Genomic DNA, 21,516 nt, shown 5'->3' on the forward strand with positions numbered 1-21,516 from the left:
GACAAATATTGTATGACCTCACTTATATTAAAAAACAAAACAAGAAAAGGTAAGTGGATAGAGACTAAAGTCATGGTGTATGACTCTTAATATGCTCTTGGGTTCCGTTCACTAATGTTTTGTTGAGGACTTTTGCATATATATATTTATAAGAGCTATTGCCTGTAGTTTGTTTTTGTTTTTTAATTTTGTGGTATCTTTGTCTGCTTTGAGTTTCAGGGTTATGTTTGCTTCGTAGAATGCATTAGCGAGTATTCCTTCCTTCTCTATCTCTATGAAGTAGTTTAAGTAGTATTGATGTCAGTTCTTCTCTATATGTTGGCTAGATTTCCCCAGCGAAGCTATGTAGGCTAGGACTTTTTTCTTTCTTTCTTCTTTCTTTTGTACTAAGAAGTATTTGATCACTGATTTTATTTCTTCACCTATTCTGGGTCTTTTGAGACTTTCTATTTCCTCTTGAGTCAATTTGGATAGGTGATATGTTTCTAAGAATTTGTCCTTTTCATTTAAGCTATCTGATTTGTTGTTCATGATATTCTATCATAATTCTCTTTATTTCTACCAGTTTAGTTGTCTTGTCCCCTCTTTCACTTCTTATTTTGGTTATTTGCATCTTTTCTCTTCTTTGTCAGTCCAGCTAAAGGTTTGCCAATTTTACTGATTTTTTTCAAGGAACCATATTGATTCTATTGTTTTTCTGTTTTGTTTATTTCCTTATAATCCTTGTTATTTCCTTTCTTCTGGCATTTTGTTCTTCTCTTTCTAGTTCCTGGAGTTGTCAGATTAGGTTGTTAATTTGAAATCTTTCTTCTTCTTCTGTTTTTTTATGTAGGCATTTCTGATATGAGTTTTCCTCTGAGTACTGCCTTTGTTGCATCCCATAAGTTTTGGTGTGTTGTGCTTTTATTTTCATGTGACTCTGTTGGGGACTGTCCTCGACATAGTTGTGTTGTTCACGAGGAGGGGAGATCCAGCGGCAATAGGGATAGCAAAAGAATACACAGACAGACAGAAGGAGGGAGACAAAGAGGCACCCCGAAACCAGGGTGGATGCATCACTGGTGGGCAGACTTGGGACTACAGGCATTGTGGCCTCTGCAGGCAGCAACTCACTGCCCTGCAATCTTTATTGCATGCCCTCCAACTTGTAATGCACACCTGGGTCGGCCTGGGCCTCTGTTTTATTTAGGGGAGGAGTTTCACACCAAGCTGGGAGGGACTAAGACAAGGTACAGCTAACATCAGTAATTTTCCAGACCTTCAGGTAACCTTACATCGTACTTCGCTGGTTCGAATCCCAGGCCCGCAACTTGGTTTCTCAGGCTCAATTAACATATCTATAGCCCCTGAGCTCAGTTGAGAGAAGGTGAAAGGGAAGGGCAAAAGGCTTGGGCGGAGTCCCGCTGTTTTGGCTTCCTGAGCCAGGTTTTCAGGAACTTGGCTGAATAACTTGCACCTGGGACAGATTCAGGGAGGATGGCTTTTTTGTCTGTAGAACAAAGAACTGTGAAGTAGCTAAACTATTTTCAGTTAATCCTTTGGAGAAAGGCTTGACCTTTGAAACCTTTGCAGTCTTAGGCTTTAGGAAAATACTACATTTATCTGTGGACATTAAGGGCTCATGTTTGGAATTAAATAAAAAACATAACTGAACACTAAGATGAAAAACAATTTGTTAAGACTGTCAGTGGCCAGAATTTTTTCCTCAGAGCCTGTGGCCTGTATAGTTGACAACACTCGGGCCCAGTGGGCCTTGAACTTCTGACCAGTTTTACATGGCCTACAACATGACTCTAAAAAACTTATGATTTCTTTCTTGAGCCATTGGTAGTTTAATAGTGTATTGTTTGATCTCCAAATGCTTCTGTATTTCCCAGGGCTTTTCCTATTATTGTTTTAGTTTTACTCCCTTGTGGCCAGAGAAAATATTTTGTATGATTTTAGTCTGTTTAAATTGATCAGGACTTGATTTGTGACCTAGAATGAGGTCGGTCATGGGAAATCATCTGTAGGCACTGGATTAGAATAAGAACTACTCTTTTTGGGTGGAGTATTCTACAGATGTTAAGTATAGTTGGCTTATAATGTCAGTCATAACCTCAGTTTTCTTGGTGATCTTCTGTTTAGATGATCTGTCCAATATTGAAAGTGGTATGTTGACATCTCCTATTATTATAATAATACTGTCTGTGTCTGTCCCTTCAGTTATATCATTGTTTGCTTTATATATTTAAGTGCTCTGGTAGGGGGGTGCATATATATTTAGGATAGCTGATACATTTACCCTTTTATTACTATATAATGTCCATCTTTATGTCTTCTGACAGATTTTATCTTAAAGTCTACTTTGTCTGATATTAAGATTGCCACACCAGCTCTCTTTGGGTTATTACTTTCTTGGAATTCCCCCCCCCCCCAATCCTTTCACTTCTGACCTATTCATATCCTGAGGCTTAAGGTGTGTCTTTTGTAAGAAGCATATGTTGTTGACAGCACATGTTGTTGTTGTTAAATGCCACGGAATTGATTCTGACTCAGAGAGACCTTGTATAGGGTTTCTGGTGGGTTCGAGCCACCAGCCTGTGGTTTGCAGTCTAGTGCTTATCCTATAGAGCCAGCATTTGTAAACATAGATATATAAACAGCATATTGTTGCTGTTGTTGTTAAGTGCCATTGAGTCAGTTCTGACTCATAGGAACCCTGTATAGGGTTTCCATGGAGCAGCTGGTGGATTTGAACCACCAACCTTGTGGTTAGCAGTCCAGTGCTTATCCTACAATGCCACACCAGAACTCCATTTTTCCATTCCTTTCCCCAAATAACCCATAGTACTTTCATGGTAGAGGCATTCTGCTCCCACAAAGATTTACAGCCTCAGAAACCCTGAACAGAGTTGTTATGAGTTGGAATCGACTCAACAGGACTTAACAACAACATCATACTACTTTTAGTTTAAGTACCACCAGCCCCCTTCCGTAGTCTTCTAGAGAAGAGGCAGGTATTAACTTTGATATGCAAGATGGATGTATGGAGAGGTGAAAGTTATTCACCCCACCGTGGGGAGAGTTGGACTTTGTGGAGCTATTGAGAATAAATACTACTGTTTGGTGGTAATTGAGTTTCATCAGTAGAGCTAACTGAGGTTTTCCCCCAGGATGAAGGTGACTTAGCTTTGCTTCACCCGCTGGAGAGGCAGTTACTTGTCACCAAAAATAGAGTGTTTGACCATGGGACAAACAGTACACAGCTAACAGGTGCCCAAATTGTGTGTGGCTTAAAGAACACTGCTCCCACCCTAGAAGAGGGGAGGGACAGCTGAGAGACTTCTGATGTGACAAGTCAGAGAATTGGGCAGATGATAACTAGTTTTATTACAGTAAAATAACCTTTCCCATTTCAGGGACATTTGACATCTTAGCACATTAATACCATAATCCATCTTAATAGTAACAGTTTATTCTTAGTCACAGTCAAAGCCATTGACTTTCTCCCTCACCCCGAAATTGAAGAGATGTTGCCAATAGCTGCTAATGACAGCTTGAGAAAAAGGAATGCTTGCCAGGCACCTTTCATTTTAGTTGCCCTTCGCAGATACTGTGTTTTTTACGAATTGATGGTTTGTGGCAACCCTGCAGCGACCAAGTCTATGGGCGCCTTATACCAACAGCAGGTGGTCACTTTGTGTCTCTGTCACATTGTGTTAATTCTCACACTATTTCAGACTTTTCCATAATGCTGTTTTGCACATGTAATGAACCGTGGTGTACTGTAAACATAACTTTTATATGCACTAGGCAACCAAAAATTCTGTGACTCACTTTATTGCAATGTTAGCTTTATTATGATGGTCTGCAAGTGAAGCCACAGTGTCTCCAAAGTCTGCCTGTATGTGTTTGTAGGCATTGTGTGCCGTCAAGTCGGTTCCAATTCATAATGACCCTGCATAGGGCTTCCAAAAGCGACTGGTCGGTTTGAATTGCTGAACTTGTGGTTTTCAGTCCAGTGCTTACCTTACAGTGCTCCACCAGGCCTCTGGTATGTTTTGGGGTTTTTAGTGTCTGTGAGTTGAATGAAGGTTTACAGATAAGATACTAGTTTTACATCCAACAAATCATACACCTTGTTTCATCTGGATGGTAATCCCCTCCATGCAACAAGTGTCCCACTTCCTTCCTGTGGTTACCCATGTACAAATCTCCTCTTTAAAACTCTTACATATTTGCAGGAGCTCTGGTAGCGTAGTGGTTACGAATCGGGCTGCGAACCTCAGGGTCAGTAGTTCTAAACTGCCAGCTGTTCTGTGGGAGAAAGATGAGGCTTTCTTCTCCTGTAAAGATTTACAGCCTCGGAAACCCTGTACAGGGTCGCTATGAGTCGGAACCGACTCCACAGCACATAACAACATATATATATATATCTATACCACATCCATTCAGCCTGTTTCTCTGTCCTTGTATCTACACAAAGAACACTGTTGTTCCAAGATTGTTTACATATCACTATTTACCTCTATCCCCTTTAGCCCTTGCATTTCTGTCTTTACCTGTCTTCGTCATCTTCTGTCACCCTCTCTTTGTATATTGCCCTCCCTGTCACCAAGTTAACGTATCTACCTTGACGACACTTAACAACAGCAATACCCTCTAGCCAGTGAACCACTCTCCCTTCTCTCCCACACCTGGTAACCATCAAAGAATATTTCTTTTAGTATGGAAACCTTTTCTTGAGTTTCTACAAAAGTGGTCTCATACAATATTTGTCCTTTTGTGATTGAATTATTTCACTCAGCATAATGTCCTCCAGGTTCATCCATGTTATGAAGTATTTTGCAGATTCATTGTTATTCTTCACTGTTGCTTAGTATTCCATTGTGTGTATGTACCAAAGTTTGTTTATCCAGTCTTCTATTGATGGGCATTTAGGTTGTCTCCATCTTTTTGCTATTGTGAATAGCTCGTACCTGTATGTTTTTAAGTGCTGTGGCTATGGTTTCAACTCATAATGACCCTGCAGAGGGGTTTCTGAAGCTGTAAATCTTTTGCAGAAGCAGAAAGCCTCATCTTTCTTTCTCCCATGAAGTGACTGGTGGACTTGAACTACTGACCTTTGGTTCACAGTCCTGTGCTTACCCTATGGAGCCACAATACTCCCTTCATACCTGCATGTTTTCTGTATATGGTTTTTGAGGAGCTGTTGGTGAGCTTGAACCACTGCCCTTGTGGTTCAAAACACCTTTGCAGCCCAGCGTATTAGCTCACAGAGCCAAACTAGGACTCTTCATGCCTATATTGTTGTTCAGTGCCGTTGAGTCGATCGACCCATAGCGACCCTGTATAGGGTTTCCAAGGAGCAGCTGGTGAGCTTGAAACACCGATCTTGTAGTTCAAATGACTTTGCAGTCTGACGCATTAGCCTACAGCGCCACACCAGGACTCCCATGCCTATATAGAAGATGATATATTTTAACATTTGCAGCAGTAAAAAGGCATATGTAAGTTCTGGGCAAACCAGCATGCAGCAGATGGTCTGGTTTGGAAACCATCTTCTCACTGTTTGGACATTTATTGCAAAGCACATGTGGTTCTTTTTGGGACGATCCCTGTCTGGGGGCTTCCCTTGTGGAGCTGGGTCTCTCAAGAGGAGGTGCTGAGCCATTGGTGAGTTATTTAGCTCAGTTTCTGCACTTCAGAGCAAGTTTCGTAGATTGGTGTTAAGTTCATCAAGGGTGTCTGAGATCTGATCATTTACATTTCAGATAATGGCATGCCTTATATCTGTGTCCAAAGACACAGGAAATATAAAAAGAGATAGGGGAAAAGGTATAAAAATTACAAAATGATGTGTCCTGTCTAATGAAGGCTTTCATTGTATTGAGTCTCCTGTTTTTTCCCTTTTGTGTTCACTTAGAAACCGGATGTCCTGACCACTGGAGCCGGTAACCCCGTAGGAGACAAACTAAACGTTCTCACAGTAGGGCCCCGGGGGCCTCTTCTGGTCCAGGATGTGGTATTCACTGATGAAATGGCTCACTTTGACAGAGAGAGAATTCCTGAGAGAGTCGTCCATGCTAAAGGAGCAGGTGAGAGCTGTGGTCATTTATTGTAAAGCATTGCTTCATGGTACCTGGGTCACAGAGTATTTCCCAAAAGGAAATGCCCCTCTAGTAGACAAGTCAGATATGTGTTCCTGGAAGGAAGACAAAAGATGTCAGTCCATAGTGGAATTATTAATTAAATGGTGGTGGTTGCCTTGGATATGGAGTGTTGGTGGCAAAATGGTTACAGACTCAGCTGTTCACCAAAGGCTCAGCAGTTTGAACCCACCAGTGTCTTCAAAGGAAGAAGGTGACTATGTCTGCGTCCAGCCTTGGGAACCCCATGGGACTGTTGTGCTCTGTCCTGTATGTTGCTATGAGTTGGCATCAACTTGATGGCCGTGGGTACTGAATATTATATGGGAAACAGGTTATTTTATTAAAAGTAAAAAAAACCCCAACTATAATCGTGAATATTTCTTCCGTTGTAACGTTTGGTGGAAATAAATATAGAAATATACTGTAATTGTCACTAGGTTTAAATGGTTACTTACTGGACAAATATGGAAACGAAGTGTGTGAAATGGAAGATAGTTGTGTTAGGGCAGTGGGTTTGGGTGATTTTTCATTTTCTTTTGTCTAGCACATCTGTAAAACTTTTTTTTTTCCACAGCAAACAGAAATTATTTTATTGGCTTCTTTTTTTTTTTAAGACAGGAAAACTTTTATTATATGCCCAATTTGTGCTGTTTAATTTTGTTTTGTTTTTATTGTGAGGTTTACATGGGAGAACATCAGCTTTACACTCATCCTATCATATTTTGTTTTATTGCAATGATTGCACTCCCCTCCATGCACCATCAAATAACCAAAGGGTACCCCACACAGGCCCGCCCCCCCAGCAGCCAGCACATAGCCCTTCTCCCTCCCTGAGTCCAATGTCCCCAGCTGCTCCATCTGTCCACGTCATCTTCTCTGTCTCCATCCCTGGCATCACTGCTTCTCTGGGTAAGGTCCCGCTCTCCGTTCTTCTCACTTAATGGTTCCAGGGACTCCCGCTCCTGGGCTGCAAAATCAATCACTCTCCTCCTTTTGTCAAAAAACATCTACCTCTACATTTCCTAGCCTCACAGTCAGACCTGATGGCAATTATTCACTATTGTACCACAAGAGTCTGATCCCCATTTCCTTTCACCAGCCCGGTCCCAACAGATTGGAAACCATTCATTGGTGATTCTACCTTCCCCTGCCCTGCCTGGAACTAGGCTCCCTCTTGAAAGCTTGTAAGCCAGTCACTTCTTGCCTTTATCGGCTCCCCCATTTTGGGTAGCCAATGTCTTAAGTTGCCCATCCCTGTCAACTCTGTGTACTGAGGAGTGATCCTTGCTGCAAAGATTTTTTCCCTTTTTTGAGCTATTACATCCATAAGTGTAGGTGAAGTTCATCAAACTGTAGCAGGTTACTCTTTTTACCCCTCTTCTTTCTTCTTCTAGTCAAGTTCTGATCATCCAGCCATCGAAGCCCACTCAAGTGGGTACTGTCTGCAAGTATGGGTGTTCTTGTGCATCTCCCCTCACTTCATATCAGCTGGACATTTCACTCTCCGTTCTAGTCCTTTGTGGCCATGTCACTGCCTCTGGACCCGGGATTCCCCAGTTGTGCCATACTGCTGGCCATCCAGGTCTCCACCTGGGTTCATAGGGGTCTATTGAATGTGATTGGGTTTAGCTCATAACTTCATTGTTGTTTTTTCCCCCCTCTTCCCCTTTTCGGTGACCAACGTGGTCATCAGCCAGACCACATGCCTGTTCATGTATTCCCCTTGAGTCTCAGCCTTGGAAGGGAGTTTGCTCTGAGGAGTCCCGATCACTTGCCTTGATGGCTCCCGGGTGAACAGCTTACTTGTTCTTGTAGTAATCAGTCATACTGCCAGTATTGTTTCTGATTTTTCCTGCTGGTCTTTCTTTCACGAAGTATCTTCTGTTCTTCTAGCTGCTCCAGGCTGATCTACTTTTCCTTTCCAGTGGAAATGTCCTACCTCACTCAGTTCTGGATGGGGTTCTGGATTCCACCTATGGTCTTGTGCAATGTAGAGTCTCCACAGGAAGCCTCTTTCACTGGGCAACTTCTAGCCCCCTTTAAAGTATTCCAATCAGTTATAGGCTGAAGACGGACTTACAAGCTTTCTATAGTGATGATTCTGGCTATTCCTTTCTGCTCCGCTTGAGTGTCTATTTTACAATGGTAAGCAAGGGAAACCAAGATTCAAAAGACAGCCAAGCATCTTAACACTATTCCCCTCTTTTACCCCTTCTAACTGTGCCTCAATCCCTGTATCCCAGAGCCCAGTTATTCTAGGGTTGTGCATACCTCATCATTTACCTCTGTCCCACTTAGCCCATGAGAACCTGCCTAACTGTTCTCCCATCAGCCTTGTTCTTCCATTCCCTTCCTCCTTCTTGTGTATTGCCACCACCCCCACATCTGTAAAACTTTTATCTTGTTTTTTTTGGCAGAAACAAAAAATAGTGATAGTGTTTGAGAGAAAGCAACTCAGTAGGGAAAATAGAGATCAACAAAAAGAAAGAAAAAATTGTTCCCTAATCTATGTATTTAAACTTTCAGCTAAGGACTTCCTCATTTCTTCATTTCTTCTTCTTTCTACATAAGATTTCTTCCCATCTTCTCCATAACTTTGATCATGATTCGGATAAACTCTTATTCAGTTTGTTGTTTGACTCTGTGGCATCTTTAATAAATGTCTAAACTATTCTCTCCTTCCCTGGATTTTCTCTCTTTTCCTGCCTATTCTTCTGTTTCTCTCCTAGATCCTTCCTGTGCTTTAAGGCCCTATTGGATCATGTCCTTTGGTTAATTTGTGGTCAACCTTCCTAACTACTCTCAGCCTCACTCATTTCCTGGCTCCAGTTCTGTGGTGCATGGTTTAGCACTAGATGCTAGTAGAGCTTTGTATCTTATTCTATGATTTGGATGTCACCCCTTCCCCATCATATTGGAAGCTCCCAGAAGGCCAGAGCTAAACCATCAGTCTCTATGTAGTCACACAGATACCTGGAGGAATGTTGAAGGCCACATGGGCTGAGTAAAGGTCTCATGTTGACGCTTTCTGTGTCTTTCTTGTCAGGGGCCTTTGGTTACTTTGAGGTCACACATGACATTACCAGATACTCCAAGGCAAAGGTGTTTGAGCATATTGGAAAGAGGACTCCCATTGCCGTTCGCTTCTCCACTGTTGGTAAGTGTGTCTACTGGTGTGACTACTGTTGCTTAATAAACTCAGCCCTGTACCTTGGTGGGGCATTTATGACTCAATTTAAAAAGCTTGAAGGGTGACTGTGAGTCACAATTGATTTGATGGCAGTAGCTTTAGAGCTGAGATGGCACCATGGTTAAGTGCCTGCGTTGCTGACTTTAAGATTGGCTGTTCGAATTCACCTAGTGGCTCTGTGGGAGAAAAACCTGATGATCTGCTTCTATAATGAGTTCAGCCAAGAAAACGTTATAGGCCAATTCTGTTCTGTCACATGGGGCTGCTATGAGTCCGAATTGATCCAGTGGCACCCAGCAACAACAACAACAACAACAACAACAACAACAGACTATATCGTATTATATTTCGACATACCAAAGTGGGAAATTCTGTGTCTGTATTGTTCTGTGCTTTTGCATTTTTAAATATTTTAGAATGCTTAAAAAAATAATGAAATTAAGATTGAGAACTTATATTTTAATTCAGATTCTTAATATGAAAACATTGTCTATCTAATATTTAAAATAATTAATATTTAATATTTTGAATACTTAGACTGCAAAAATAAAATAAACTAAGAATGACAATCTACATTTGAATACATTTTCTTAATATTTTTGTTGTTGTTAAGTGCCGTCGAGGTGGTTCTGACTCGTGGTAACCCTGTGTAAGATTCCCAAAGAGTTGAGTTTGAACTGCTGACATTTAGGTTAGCAGTTCCATGCTTGTTCTACAGCACCATACCAGGATTTCTGAAATTAATGTAATGAATTTGGCATCTCACTTATGCTCTTTGTTTACCTTATATTCCTTAATATTCTCTTCCACTATTTAAATTTAAGTTTTAATGACCTGTTTAAACACAGTTATCTTATGTGAAATGGATAGTCTTTTTAGCTACCATTACATATATTCTTTTTACTCTCAGTGAATTGTTTTAATTTTTAGATTAATTTACTTGTAGAAAATGGATTAAACAGGATAGTTACTTTAGGACCATAGGCTTGGTGATACCATGATCAATTGGCATAATACAGTCCACAAAGACAGTGTTCTGTATCCTACTTTGGGATCATAAAAGCTCATGAGCGGCCATCTAAGGTGCAACTTTTGGTCTCTCCGTGTGCAGAAGAAAGAAGAGTGGTTGAAAATTGGAGATGCTTGGAACCTACTAAGTCCAATGGACCAATGGAACATGTGCACATCAGTCACCATGATTCTGAGGCCATAGGAACTAGATGATACCCAGCTACCACTACCAACTGCTCTGAAAGGGACAACATTAGAAGGTCCCGGAGAGAGTGGGAGACAACATGGAACAAAAATAAAAAATAATAAGAGATCAGGCTTACTGGTCAGAAAGAGACTGGAGGAACCCAAGACTATGGCCCTCAACTAGCCTTCAGGTCTGGAACGACAATCACCCTCATGGCCCAATTTTCAGCCAAGCACTAGATACATATATAGGGGAACAACAATACTAGTAAGGTATTGCATTTATTGAGATGAAATTAGTTGAATGTGAAACTGATGATGCTCTCTATAAATCTTCACTCAATTTGCAACAAAAAGTGTTGTTTTTTTTTAAAGATAGATACCATTGTTTATGGTTTTAATCTTCTTGGATGCAAGTACTCTGACTAACGCTTCCCTGTTTTTTTGTCTAGCTGGAGAATCGGGCTCAGCTGATACAGTCCGTGACCCACGGGGGTTTGCAGTGAAATTTTACTCAGAAGATGGGAACTGGGATCTGGTTGGAAATAACACCCCCATTTTCTTCATCAGGGATGCCTTATTGGTACTTGTAGTACTGTCCATTCTACAAATGTTTGTTCATTTCAGTTGATTTCAGATACTCTGGATAGATGGATAGATTGCCTGGGAAAGACAGAAAGAAGAGAATTTGTGTTGGTTGGGTTGCCTCTTTAAGCACGTTGTTCTGTATTCAATATATTTTTAATAGCTACATAATAATTACCACTGGCTCTAGATTTCCCATTTCAAGATTGACTCAAGGTACATAGTCCAGTTTTCCTTGCAGAGCTTGGAACGTTAGTTAAAAAGAGGGTTTTGTCCTGGAAATTAGTAGAGGGTGTTTCTACATGATCTGGGCCAGCAGAAGGGATGTGTTGTGTCTGTGTGTGTGTATGCATCTGTAATTTTTTTTCCCTTAAAGGAATATACTTTAAGTATATACTTTGAGAGTATTTGAAAGACTTTAGGATTTCTTAGGCACTAGCTGCATATGTTGGGTACATTTCATTTGAAGATTTGACAGGTTAAAATTCTAGAATTGTATTGCTCAGAATTACAGTGGATAAACCTAGCAATAGGCAAAGTGTAATGTGTGGTGGTTGTTAATTGCCATTGAGTCAGTGCAGATTGGTGGTCACCTTATGTGTAACAGATAGAAACATTGCCTTGGTGACAACGTACTTCCTGTTCAACTTAGTTTGAGTTTTTTCTCTTTTCTTTCCATTTAGTTCCCGTCCTTCATCCACAGCCAAAAGAGAAACCCTCAGACACACCTGAAGGATCCCGACATGGTATGGGACTTCTGGAGCCTGCGCCCTGAGTCTCTGCATCAGGTGGGGATGCTTCGTTCGTCACCGTATCACGATCTTCTCCCAGGATGTATGTGTTTACCAGGCACCATGCTGTGTTTCTCTCATGTTGTTGTTGTTGTTATGTGCCGTCGAGTTGGTTCCGACCCATAGCGACCCTGTACAGGGTTTCCGAGGGTATAAAGCTTTACAGGAGTAGAAAGCCTTATCTTTCTCCTGCGGAGCAGCTGGTAGTTTCGAACCGCTGACCTTAAGGTTCGCAGCCCGATTCGTAACCACTACCATAGTGATTATTTTATTGGGATTGGTTTCTTGTTTTCTTTCTGGGAGACTTCCTCAGGAATCTTGGCCCGGAAGTTTCTAATGACTGATTTTGTTAATACTCCCCCCAACCATAGTCCTTTAATGATGATGATGTATAGTTGAAAACATACAGCATATTTAACAATATTAAGGATCCAAGATTCTTGTATGAGGTCAGTATTTTGGCATTGGAGGAATGAGGGGGCAATACATTTCCTGTTAAAGTACTTTTTGAATATCAAGGTAGATTAGTTTTCCGATTTGCTTTAGCTTTTGTTCATAGAATTTCATGCTGTGCTGTTAAGGGTTTCTGTGTTCTTCTACTTTGAAATTCTTCTGTGTTTCCTGCAAATGAGATAATCATGATAACCCTTCCCCTGGGGAACTGGCTAGTGGCTTCTGTGTCATAAAGAAATTTCCCAGAAACTTAGTTAAAGATGTCTTAAAAATCAGAAGTATTTGGCTTTAAACTAAAAACTGTTGGGTTCTATGTTTTTTAGGTTTCTTTCTTGTTCAGTGACCGAGGGATTCCAGATGGACATCGGCACATGAATGGCTATGGATCACATACTTTCAAACTGGTTAATGCAAGTGGAGAGGCAGTTTATTGCAAATTCCATTACAAGGTACATGGTGCCCATCTTCATCTCCCCTTACTCCTCCTGAGGATGAGGCAAAGGGCACAGCTTCTCCCACTGTGCCCTAACTGTTAGGGATGAAATTGTGTGTCACCCCCCCACCCCCACCCCCAACGTGTGGTAGAAGCCCAACTCCTACACCTGTGGATATAATCTGACTTGGAAATCGTTTTTGTTATATTAATCCGCCAATATGCAAGTAGGATGGGTTTTTAATTGAATCGTTTTTGAGTTATAAAAAGAGCACAGGTTAGGCAGAGCACAGAGGTTGAGCCTCACTTTCTAGAATCCTGTGGTGGAGTGTAGGGTTAGGTCCTAGCAAGCCAAGAAGTATTTATTAGGTTGCTTTGCCTCTATTATCCCTGAGGCATTCATTGTCTTGGGGGGAACTAAGCACCATGGGAGTTTCCTTATCTGTAATGGCAGTCTCACCACCTGTGCGGATTTATCCGACCCCACCTCTGTGCCTCTGCTGCATCTATTCTACCACCACCTACAGATGCCACACTTCTTCCTCTGAACCTAACCCCCCAGAACTAAGTCAGATAAAGGGGCCAGCCTTCCAGACTGCCAAGTCTGCTCATAACTGCAGGTACCAGCTTCAAGCATGGGAGTTGTCAGGGCTGCCTTCACTTCTCACCTACTGGGTACAAATTCAGGGGTTCCTCTGCCCTCTCATGATACCAACTATGAGCTCAGGGGTTCCCAGCCACCCTCATTTTTAAGGCTCCTTCCTGTGTGATAATTCATGAGAATGACAGAACTCATGGAAAGCACTGTACTTACAGTGCTAGTTTTACTGTAGCAAAAAGGATCTAATGAAGAGACATTTATTAGGGAGAAGTCTGGGAGGGTCCCCAGTGCGAAGCTTCTATCCCCAGAAGGACTGCACTATTCTGCATGCATTGCTGTGTGTCACCAACCAGGAGACCCATGGGGCTTCAGTGTCCAGAGCCTTTATTGAAGATGCTCGCTATGTTATCATGAGGTGGTCATTTTGTGGTCTTAAGAGGTGGGTCTCTCTGGCCTGGTCAGCTCCTACCTGTTGGTTAAGGGTGACTTGGAGTTCATATTCAAGACACTTAAACCATTAGAGAATAGTTTCCTAAACCAAGATTTTAGGCATTATCTCTCAGGAACCAAGGACAAAGACCAACTTCTTTGGGGAAAGTTAATGCAAACCCCACACCTTGACTCCCAACACTTTATGCTTTATTTTCAAAAACATGTCTCCTGACCTTAAAAATCATCTGTCTCATCACTCAGCACTTACTGAGGGTGTATTTTGAATGGGGAAAGTAAGTAAAATCTATTAAGAATGTCAGAAAACAAAATTCTCTAAATGTTTTCATACAGTCAGATCAACTTAGTTACTTGGGCTTTTGAGCACCTTTGAATTAATTGATCTATTTTATAGGGTCCGCTCTTGGCATGATATTAACATTTATTACTCTGTGTAATATTCTCAAAGAACTCCAGGGGGTTAAAAATCTCTGCTTCCTTTTAATGGTAGCTGAAAGACCTGCTTTTTTCTATCCTGCCTCCACCTTTATCTGACGTACTTGTGCAAGCATATCATACAGGAAAGCTGCCGCCCTCTTGATCCTGAAGGCCTGGCTCCTCCTTAATCTTCAGTTCACAACTGGTGTAAGAAGCAGCTCCCCATTGGCTGGCTCCGGTCAGAAGGAGTGTTGCAGTCAATGAGAGCTAAACTGAATGACTGTGCCTGGGACAGCCTGCTGAGTTGGTGTCTATGGAATTAGACCAGCCTGAAATCATACCTTTGCTTTTCTAGATGGCTGTGACCTTGGCATATTATTAAAAGTTTTCTGAGCTCCATCTTTTTTCACTGTAAAAATGAAATAATAGTAATGTCTGCTCTCCACAGTCTGGAATGGTTGGATAGTTTGTGGATCTGGTCACCAGAGGGCCCTGAGGCAACCTGAGAGCAGCTACATGGATTCATCAGGCAGGGTGGCTCTGATTTAGATTATTTTTTCCTAAACCCAGGGGGCTCAACTTAAATCAGAAAGACAGTGCAATCTTACTGCAATTGACTGTAGGCTCTTTGAGCCATCTGTAGATGGGACCTTCTATTTTCAGTCCTGATGACAACTTCATTTCTGACCCAATAGAAGGAAGGTTTAAAATGTTTCCATTGGTTAGAGTTGGGATGAAATGAACCAGCCATTCAGAGTTGATTTTTACTAAGGAAATCTTCCATTGGCACATGGCATTTTGGGGAGTCTTTCAGATATACACAGGAAATTCATTGCTGATATGAGATCATCATTTAAGTTGTTGTTAAGTGCCGTCGAGTCAGTTCTGACCCACAGTGACCCTAAACAGGATTTCCGAGGCTGTAAATCTTTATGGGAGTAGAAAGCCTCATCTTTCTCCCGCGGAACAGCTGGTAGTTTCGAACTGCTGACCTTGCGGTTTTCAGCCAAGCCCTTGTGAAAGTGATTGAACTTCGTTGGGTCTTCATGGCTTGTTTGGAAAGACCCAGTAGTAATTTTGGGACATCTGGTTTAGAAAAATTGTACTGAGGTTCTTTTCAGCTCTATGTGGTTTCATTAAAAAATAAAAGTAAGAAAGTGGTGGTGGAAGGAATACTAGCAGGGCAAAATCTCAGTAATTCCTTTGAGCTGTTATAAAATAGGAAATTTAAAAGACAATTTCATGTAAAAAAGGAAAATTCTTTTTAAATTTATTAATCATCTGATTATTTTCAAAGCAGATTAGACAAGTAACAGGAGTGTGAAAATTTAAATAACATAGACATAAATAAAAGGAAAGATAGGACTAATTTTAAATATGAAATATGTAATCTGAATTCTCTGGAAATTTAAAAGAATTAGGATAATCAAGTAAAATTCCTTGCTGATAAACTTTTATTGGTGCCTTTATTGGTTCCATGTTTGAACAATGGAAGTTTTACTGCAAGGAAAATTCTGTCTTTGGTTATTAGTGTTACTTCTATGGAAATTCATGATCGAGTCTCTTAAGCCTTCAGTGAATTATTGATTAAAGTTTGGTAACTGCCAGAAAGTTTCAGTTTGAGCTTTCTTTCCTTCTGCAGACTGATCAGGGCATCAAGAACCTTCCTGTGGAAGAAGCATCAAGAATTTCCCAGGAAGACCCTGACTATGGCCTCCGGGATCTGTATAATGCCATTGCCACCGGCAACTACCCCTCCTGGACCTTTTATATCCAGGTCATGACATTTAGTCAGGCAGAAGCTTTTCAGTTTAATCCATTTGACCTCACCAAGGTGAGTCAGTTAACAACTAAATGGTTTTCTTCTTTGTTGATGTATTTCCGAATGAAAAAAAGTGTTTTTCTTTTATCCACAAATATATTGTTGTTAAGTGCCGTTGAGTCAGATCCTACCCATAGCGATCCTGTATGTGGTTTCAGAGGAGCGACTGGTGAGCTTGAACCACCAACCTTTGTAGTCTGGTGAAGTTGTAGACAAAGTGGTATCAGAGAACCACGTAGAGTTTCCTTTTCTGTCACTGAAAGCCCACCAGTATTTCAATTTCATGCTCATGTTTGATGAGTTTATGTTGGTAGTTTGATACCTTGTATTGAACCCAAACTAAACCCATTGCGTTTGAGTCCATTCCAACTCATAGTGACCTTCTAGAACATAGTAGAACTGTTTCATAGAGTTTCCAAGTCTGTATTCTTTAATGAAGCATCTTTCTCTTGCAGAGTGGCTGGTGGGTTCAACCTGCCAATGTTTCAGTTAGCTGCCAAGTGCTTAAGTACTGTGCCATCAGAGCTTTTATATTATTATGATTATTGTTGTTGTTAAGTGCCTTCAAGCTAGTTCAAACCCATAGCGACCCTGTATAGGGTTTCTGAGAAGCAGCTGGTGAACTTGAACCTATGACCTTGCAATTCAAACCGACTTTGCAGTCGAGCTCATTAACCCATAGCATCACACCAGGACTCCATTATATTGTTACTAGCAGGGGACAGATTTTGAAAAGTTGAAGCTCTTTGCTTTTTACCATTTACAATTGTGAAACATTCAACCAGTGTACTCACTGTTATGTTCTTAACATGTTTCTTGGATTATGAAATGATTGTTTATACTCATCATTGGCTTCATTCCATTTGAATACTGGTATTCTTATGGGTGGAGTCCTGGTGTGGTGCTATAGGATAAGCACTGGACCCCAAGGTTCAAACTCATCAGTAGCTGTTTGGAAACCCTATGCAGGGTCACTGTGAGTTGGAACTGACTTGGTGGCACTTAACAACAATTCTTATGGGTAGTTTTTGGTATCTTTAGTTGGCTGTGTGGTAATTGTGAATATGACTTTTTCTCCCCAGATTTGGCCTCACAAGGACTATCCTCTTATTCCAGTTGGTAAACTGGTCTTAAATCGGAATCCGGTCAATTACTTCGCTGAGGTTGAACAAATCGCCTTTGACCCAAGCAACATGCCACCTGGCATTGAGCCCAGCCCTGACAAGATGCTTCAGGTGAACCTGGAGGATCGAGATGTTCTGAGGCACAGTCTTTACATGAAGAATTAACTAGAATTCCACGTAAACGTTAATTGATCTGGGTCTTAGTTTCTTGTGGAACTGAGTGAGTTAAACCCATCCTTGGGTGAGCATTACTGGAATGAAACATAGCAAATTCCACAGTACTCACTGCCCTGGAGTCGATTCCAACTCATAGCGACCCTCTAGAACAGGGGTGGGGAAACTTTTTTCTATTGTAACATCATTTGTGGGCCATACAAAATTATCAACTCAAAAATTAGCCTGCTGTATTTGGTCAAACATTTAATTAACTCACCCCTAATGTGATGACGGCACTTAACAACAACAACAACAATGTGATGACTGGAGTCCTGGTGTGGCGCTGTGGGTTAATGCACCAAACTGCAAAGCTGGTTGAACTGCAAGGTTGGCGGTTCAGGATCACCAGTTGCTCTTTGGAAACCCTATACAGGGTCCCTATGGGTTGGAACCGACTCGACGGCACTTGACAACTACAACAACAACAACAACAATGTGATGACTAGAACTGTGGTTGTCTTGGCAGAACCAGACCAGTCCCCCACCCTGCTGTATAGGGTTTCTGAGGTCGTATGTCTTTATGGGAGCAGAAAGTCTTATCTTTCTCTAGCTGAGCTACTGTTGGATTTGAACTGCCAACCTGTTAGTAGTCCAGTGCTTATTCTGCAATGCCAACTGGCCTCCTCAAAATTTCATAGTAGAGAGACTTTGTCATTTATTCTCTTAATTAAAAAAAAAAAAAGTTAGGAATGCCTCAGGTATTTGTTCAATCTGTGACTCATGGGATGGAATATAATTAATTGGTTATGACCTTTATTCCATGGGATACTTGAATTCCTTCATCTGTGAAAAAGAGATCTGGAGATGATTGTTTTTTAAATTGTAGTTAATGTAAGTAGAACCAAACATGTGCTATTTCACCATTTTTACATGTATGCCTCAGTGACATTGATCGCTTTCATGATACGTAACCATTGCCTTATCTTTCTGCATCCTCCCGTTACCTTAAGCTGAATTTATGTTGCCAGTGATAGAAGGTATTCTAGGCATTCACTCTCCAATGTGCTCTTTCAAGAGTGCAAGGCATTCTAGGCATTCAGTATGTTCCCCATCGCTCTCCAATGTGCTCTTTCAAGAGTGCAAGGAGTGCAGAATTCTTCTTTGGACCAGAAATCAATAGACAAATAATTAGTTTTAAAATTAGTGAATTAGTCAGTCTTTTGCACGTTTGAACTATGACCATGGAACAAAGGTTGAAGATCGCATTCTCCCATCAGACCACGGTGACTGATGGTTGCTTGTGAAGTTGGGAGCATGTGAGAGTTTGATAGAAAGTAGGTCTTTCATTCATTTTTAGTTCTGTTTTACGAATATGAATTGCATGCCTATGTACTGTTGATATTCTATCCCAGGCATTGTAAACGATCTGAGAGCACAAGATAACTGTAGTGCAAGGCAGAGTGTTGTGGTGAACCGGAAGGCAAAGTCTTGTCCCTTTGGAGCATGACAGCAGTTTCATGAGCAAGATAGCATTGGAGATGGGTTTTGAAGAGTGGATACAATTTTTATGTTCAACAACGGTATAATTCGACAGAATGCATCTCAGTACAGAAGTACTCTAAATATCAACACAATTCTTGAGTGACAAGTTTGAACATTAGTCCTTTCAGGGAAAACAAAAGTTTCCTTCAGTTTTGAGAGATGTGGTCTGGTGTGTCTCATTTAGAAACACTCCTGTTGGCTGAAATAGAAAAGAGAAATCAAGCAGATCACAGAGGCTAATGGAAGTGGATATGGCAGCCAGTGCAGTGGAACCCTGGGTCCTGACCCTCCCCTGCCCCGTGCTTGGAATGTTGCTGAACTCTGGGAAGAAGGAGTGAAATGGGATTTGCCAGGCCATGAAATTGTCATGGGTAGGGCTAAGACATGGGTATGAAAGGAACAGGTTGAGAAATACAAGGCCACCCAAAATTTTGGAAAAATCCAGCCCTTTTTGAGCTGGGACCGCAGTGGGACTTAGAGGCAGTTAATACTCCGACTTTGAAGATTTGAATAGGGGAATAGGCCCAGGGACAAAGCCTTCATTACAAGTTCATGTTCTCTACAGCAAAGGTGTAAGCAGCTATTTAAAACCATATCCTAAAAAAGGATGATAAATGGAAATTAATCATATCATCATTTAAGTAAATTTAAAAAATATATGAAAGAACTTTAGTAAGTTCAGTCAAGATACCAGTTTCTGGCCCAGTTTTTCTCATCACTTTGTAGGTGTTTTAACTGTGAATTCTAATAGCTTGGGGCTTTTTAGGAACCTTACAGTTGGGATTGTTGCTTTCATTCAGCCGTTGAGTAGTTAAGAGATAGCAGGGCCCGAGGAAGACTCATTTGGCCTGAGTGTGTAGGATGCCCTATTGGAAGAGAGACTGGAAGTACAGAGCCAGTTAGTCAAACTTTGCAGTTACTCCTACAGTGATGGTGTTCTCAGTTACCTTCCAACTCGGTAACATTAGTAGATTGTAAGACTTTGTTATCTAATGTGATAAGGCAGAGTACAGTGAAATGAGTAGGGTACTTACTGTAATGCAAGAGGGTAACCTATTAGTCATAGAGAGTCGGTCCCCTTAATACCTGATGGCACAGGTTTATCCTTTCTTCACCAGGAGTCGGGGAAGAGGTTGAGTTGGTAGCTTATGTATGGGGGCTTTGTTCAGCTTTCTGACCCAGGCTCAGCAGAGGAGTTCAAGCACAGAGCCTTGGGTAAGGCTTAGACTTAACGTAATGTCAAGGTTGTAATCTCCCTGTGCCTAGTTCCTGACCTTGACATTGTGGCTAGAGCTGCCTGGTCAACATAAGGTAACACAAGAACAGAATTACGTGATAGACGGGCTGCTAGTGACCCAACTCTGCGGTCCATCCTGTTGGTAGTTTGTTGATTTTGAGCCAAAGGAGGCAAGCAGCCTCCCAGCTAGAGGTTAGTCTTAGTAATGGCTCATGACCACTCATCTACATATTAGCCTAGACTATTTAGAAATGATTAGGGGAGGTGCTGTCACTCAGCCAAGAGCAGACTATTAAACAGAGCAGTGGGACCGGATTAAGCCTGTTGGTATGAAGGATTTGGTTCAAAATATTGCACATGTTCTAGTAATTTGATTTGAGCATGCTCTTTAAGATTTCAAGGCCAGTGATAGAATCACTGAGCGAAAAGTGGCTCACAGACTAGAGTTTTGAATAATGAGAATACTGAAATAATTGGATAGTAATATTAATGCAGTTAGTCATAAAACTTTTTGAGTCTGAACTAATTGAGAGGAATTTTCAAGCTGCTTACCACCTTGCCTTGGTAAATATGTAATATAATTGAACCTTTGATTAAATGCCATCTGGCGTTGTAAGGTCATCGTTTTGAACTTTAAGTAGCCTATCATTACCATCATTTTGAGACTTAAACTAGAAAACCTTAGCTTGAAAGTTGTACATTGCATTTATAAATTGCTTAGTTTAAAAGCAGTGAATTGTGTAGTGCTTTGTTTATAACTAAGGAGCCCTGGTGGCACAGTGGGCTGCTCACCACAAAGCCAGTGATTCAGCCCCACCAACTGCTCTGAGGGAGAAGATGAGGCTGTCCGCTCCTGTAATCATTTACTCTTGGTAACACCAGGAAGCAGTTCCACCCTGCCCTGTAGGGTCACTGAGTAGAAATGGATTTTGATGACAGTGGGTTTGGATTTGGTTGTTTATAATTAGGAAGTTTAAAAGCTCAAACTGTATCTGAGCTAACTCAAAGTGCAAAATGGGAGAGGTATATGGTTTTATTTTTAATGTATAGAATGGCATATTTATTGACTTTTTTTTTTTTTAATGTTTTATTGTGAATTATATGATAGTTTACATGGGAGAACTTCAGTTTTACATTCATCCTATCGTATATCATCTCACTGCCATGGTTCCAATCCCCTCCATGCATCATCAACCACCCAAAGGGTATATCCCAGAAACCTGCCCCCTACACTTCCCCCTCCTCCCCCCAGTTTTCAGCCCACAGTCCCTTTCCCTCTCTGGGTCCAAGGTCCCCAGGCGCTTCATCACTCCACATCATCATCTCGGTCTCTATCTCAGGCATCTCTGTTTCTCTGGGTAGGGTCCCGCTCTCGGCTCTTCTC

General features: G+C 41.3%; 1 protein-coding gene across 1 annotated transcript in view; it reads left to right on the top strand.

Annotated features, from left to right (window-relative positions):
* CAT (catalase) overlaps window positions 1-21,516 on the top strand; it is a 44,843-nt gene that overhangs the window by 11,877 nt on the left and 11,450 nt on the right. Inside the window, exons 2-8 of the mRNA XM_006864883.1 lie at window positions 5,909-6,080; window positions 9,181-9,291; window positions 10,974-11,104; window positions 11,790-11,894; window positions 12,674-12,799; window positions 15,894-16,085; window positions 17,156-17,308. Coding sequence (XP_006864945.1) covers window positions 5,909-6,080; window positions 9,181-9,291; window positions 10,974-11,104; window positions 11,790-11,894; window positions 12,674-12,799; window positions 15,894-16,085; window positions 17,156-17,308 — 990 coding nt within the window. The remainder of the gene's footprint in view (window positions 1-5,908; window positions 6,081-9,180; window positions 9,292-10,973; window positions 11,105-11,789; window positions 11,895-12,673; window positions 12,800-15,893; window positions 16,086-17,155; window positions 17,309-21,516) is intronic.

The sequence above is a fragment of the Chrysochloris asiatica genome, unplaced genomic scaffold (assembly GCF_000296735.1).
Source record: "Chrysochloris asiatica unplaced genomic scaffold, ChrAsi1.0 scaffold00072, whole genome shotgun sequence".
NCBI classification, from domain to species: domain Eukaryota; kingdom Metazoa; phylum Chordata; class Mammalia; order Afrosoricida; family Chrysochloridae; genus Chrysochloris; species Chrysochloris asiatica.